This window comes from Bison bison, unplaced genomic scaffold (genome assembly GCF_000754665.1).
Source record: "Bison bison bison isolate TAMUID 2011002044 unplaced genomic scaffold, Bison_UMD1.0 scf7180017864516, whole genome shotgun sequence".
Taxonomy (NCBI): Eukaryota; Metazoa; Chordata; class Mammalia; order Artiodactyla; family Bovidae; genus Bison; species Bison bison.
In genome coordinates this window covers 8710667-8714566 of record NW_011495069.1, presented here as the reverse complement: position 1 = coordinate 8714566, position 3900 = coordinate 8710667, and the positions used below count along the sequence as shown (strand labels likewise).

General features: G+C 43.9%; 1 protein-coding gene across 2 annotated transcripts in view; it reads left to right on the top strand.

The window, feature by feature from the left end:
• AIM1L (absent in melanoma 1-like) overlaps window positions 1-3900 on the top strand; it is a 29815-nt gene that overhangs the window by 21100 nt on the left and 4815 nt on the right. For both annotated transcript variants that reach the window (XM_010830100.1, XM_010830101.1), the window contains exons 13-15: window positions 236-268; window positions 392-504; window positions 3560-3689. In XM_010830100.1, coding sequence (XP_010828402.1) covers window positions 236-268; window positions 392-504; window positions 3560-3689 — 276 coding nt within the window. The remainder of the gene's footprint in view (window positions 1-235; window positions 269-391; window positions 505-3559; window positions 3690-3900) is intronic.

The window sequence follows — 3900 nt, the reverse complement described above, 5'->3', positions numbered from 1 at the left end:
GCCTCTTGGTGGGGAGGGGTCTGGGGTCTGGGCTGTGCCCACTTCAGTGGAGGCGGGACTAGAAGGAGCAGGCCTGGAGCTCCTGGGGGCGGGGTCTCCTGAAAGTGGGCAGAGTCAACACGGACCCCGGACTAAGCCCGAACTGCGGAAAGGATCAGGAATATTGACACTGGAGGCGTTGAGGCTAGGGGCTAGTACTCTTCTTGAATCTCAAAACTTTGGTCCCTTTCTTCAGGTCGGGGAGCACAATCTGCACTTTATCTCAAAGGTAAGGAGGTGGTGGGGGGCCTCTGTCTCACCCTCATTTAAAATCTCTCCCTCTCTTCCCCATTCTCTCCCCCCAACTCCATCACCCTCCTTCACTCTCATCTCTTCCCGTCTCTGCTGCCAGATTCAGCTTTTCTCCGGCCCCGACTTCCTGGGTGACCACATCTCTTTTGAAGATGACCAGAGCTCTCTGCCCACCTCCTTCCAGCCCCAGTCTTGCCGAGTCCATGGCGGCAGGTGAGGACGTGGGAAAGGGGAGACGTGGGCCTGTGGGCACCTGCCCTGAAGCACTTAGCTCAGCTTGGAAATCGAGGCTGTAGTTAGAAGGTCTTTCTTTCAAATGACTTCCTTCCTTTGGCTTCCTTGGGATTAGCTCTTCTGCCCCGAGAATCATTCAATCTTAAAAGAAACAAAGCAAAATAAAGTTTTAATAGCAAATGTAAACATTGTAGACAGTATAAAGAACTTCAGTTTTGTTTTATTCACCTCTCTGCCTTTTTTTTTTTTTTTTCGGTAGACTATTTTAAATCTCCAACCCAACATAAAATTTCACAGGTAAATAATTCAATATATATCTCTAACAAGAAAGGACACACGGCCTCAAGTTATTATCACATATAATAAAATGAGCAGTAATTTATTATTACCTAATACCCAGTCCCAGAGAAGGCAATGGCACCCCACTCCATTACTCTTGCCTAGAAAATCCCATGGACAGAGGGGCCTGGTAGGCTGCAGTCCATGGGGTCTCGAAGAGTGGGACACGACTGAGTGCCTTCACTTTCACTTTTCACTTTCATGCATTGGAGAAGGAAATGGCAACCCACTCCAGTATTCTTGCCTAGAGAATCCCAGGGACGGGGGAGCCTGATGGGCTGCCGTCTCTGGGGTCACACAGAGTCAGACACAACTGAAGCGACTTAGCAGCAGCAGCAGCAGTATCCATTGATGATAATTGCCTGGACTCTATTCCTTTAGAGGTTACAAAATGATTTTCTAAGTTTTGTTATTCATTCTACATATACTAGCTGGAATACTTCTATAAAGAAGAACGTTCCCTTTTTAACTATTTATTTACCTGAAATACTTTCTGCAAAAAAGGCAGTTTGATCCTTTCCCAAGAGTCAGTGTTTGCCCCTTTCTTTTTATCAATTTTCAGAATAATTTTTGAATCAGTGCCCTAGCAACCACCAAAGCTGACCGATGAAGATTTTTTTTTTAAGTATTGTTATGGACTCATGGGTTTTTATGTATATGAAAGGCTCCAGTCCTCTGGAGTCACTACTCTTTTGTGTACTCAAATTACTTCACCTTTGGCAAATGGAAGCCCCTCCAGATTGCTTCCTGGGTACTTTTTAAAAATTTATACGTTTATTTTTTACTGCATCGGGTCTTTGTTGCACCGCCAGGGTTTCTTTCTAATTGTGGCAGGTGGGCTGCCCCAAAGCATGAGGGATTTTAGTTCCCGCACCAGGGCTTTAACCCGAGTCTCTTGCATTGGAAGGTAGATTCTTAATCACTGAACCATCAGGGAAGTCCCTTTCCTGGGTACTTTTGATATGACCCCAATAGTTGTTTGTTTGTTTGTTTGTTTGTTTTTTTAATAACTTCCTGTTTTTCTGGTACAATAAGATGTTCCTGGATCATTTTGTATATATTTTTTGCCTCTAACCTGGAGTCACTTCCCAATGAATCCTGGTTGCTTTTAATGGATAATGCTCTTTCAAGACCAAAATTTGCATGCTACGTGTTTCAAAATTCTAATACTGATACTACTACTGATAATACTGCTTCTAACAGTAAAACCCAGTGAATGCTGTTTGAGGTTTCTCTGTTGTTCTTTTTGTCCTCAGTGTATTCATCTACATCCCATTAGGTATGTTATGTTCAAAATATTGTGTTGTTTACTTTTTTCTGTGTGGTTATGCCACCAACCTGATATATAATTAGGTTCATTTACATTGTTTATTTTAATTTTAGGAATACTTCTCATTTTTATTTAATCCTAGTTTTTAGTTACTGAAAATATTGATTGTGTTCCTATCTTAGCTTGAGCTAGTAACACAGTACCCTGGGTGGTTTAACAACAGGAATTTGTTTTCTCACAGATCTGGAGGCTGGGAACCCCAAGATCATGGTGTTGGTTGATTTGGTCCCCTGGTGAGGGCTCTCTTCTTGGCTGGCAGATGGCTGCCTTCTTGCTGTGTCCCCAGGGATCTCTTCCTCTGGTGGGCTCTTAGTTTCCCAATCAAGGTTGAACCCAGGCCCTTGGCAATGAAAGCTTGGAGTCCTAACCATTGGACTGCCAGGGAATTCCCTCTTTCTTTTCTTATAAAGCACTAATCCCATGATAAGGGCTCCACCTTTATGACCTCATCTAAACCTAATTACCTCCCAAAGGCCATCACATTGGAGGTGAGGGCTTCAGCCTATGAATTCCGGGGAGATACACATTCAGTCCATAAGAGTTCCAAAGTTAAGACTTAAAAAACAAGTTACAGCTTTGTTCACACTACTTTTTCCTCTCCCACCCTCATTTTTTAAAATGTTTTTTCATTCATTCGTTGTTTTTTTTTTAAGATATAAGCAAATATACACCATATATAAATTTGCATATACCTGTAGAAACCAAATATATTTTGTTTTCCTCCTTCTCCATTTTCTTTCACAATAGGAAGCATATTGCAACCTAATAAATATACTAAAGACTACTGAATTGTGTACTTTAAAAAAGTGAATTTTATGGTATGTGAATTTTATCTCAATTTTTTAAACAGGAAACATTATCAAGACTGTTATGCATCTTGTTTTTTTAGACTGTTTGAAGGTCACTTTATATCCCTTTGAAAGCTCTTCCTCATCCTTGTTGACTGCTGTGTTATACTCCAGATTCGTGCTTTATTCAACCAATCCCCAATTGATGGACATTTGGCTGCTGCCACTCTGCCACTGCAAACAATGTGTAATCACTAGCCTTGTGTATGTGTTGTTTCTCGAAGGGTGTCCTTGGAACAGATTCTGAGAAATAGGCTTGCTGAGTAATTGTGCATGGCGTTTGGCGTGACTGCCAGATTTCTCCTGAAGGGCAGTGTGAGTCCATTCAGTTCTTTCTTAAGTCTGACTTCAGTTCGTGCTGCTGCAGTGCCTGGTCATCCTTGGCCTCCCCTGGCCTGGGGGATCCCCATCAAGGTTGCATTCAGTCTGCTGTATCTCAGGGGGGCCGTGCAGGCCAAGGACAGGGTGGGCTCAAATACCTACTCATGTCCCCCTATTCTTCCCCTTCCTTCCCCAGCTGGATCCTGTTTGATGAGAAGAATTTTGAGGGTGAGCAGTACATTCTGTCTGAGGGCGAGTTCCCTACTCTTACAGCCATGGGCTGCCTGGCCTCCACAGTCCTGGGCTCTCTCCGGAAGGTGCCCCTGGTGAGTGCCCCTGTCCAGTTCCAGGCACCCCTGAGGCAGAGGTGAGCCTGCCTCTTCCCACTGCTGAGTGAGCTGTCGGGCTTAAATCCAGCCTTCCTCAGAATGACCCCAGGGCCTCTTGACCCCAGTGCTTCAAAGCCAGGTCAGCCTACCAGGGATTTATTGAGTCCCTGCTGAGATAGATCCTGGGGACCCTGAAATAAATCAGACA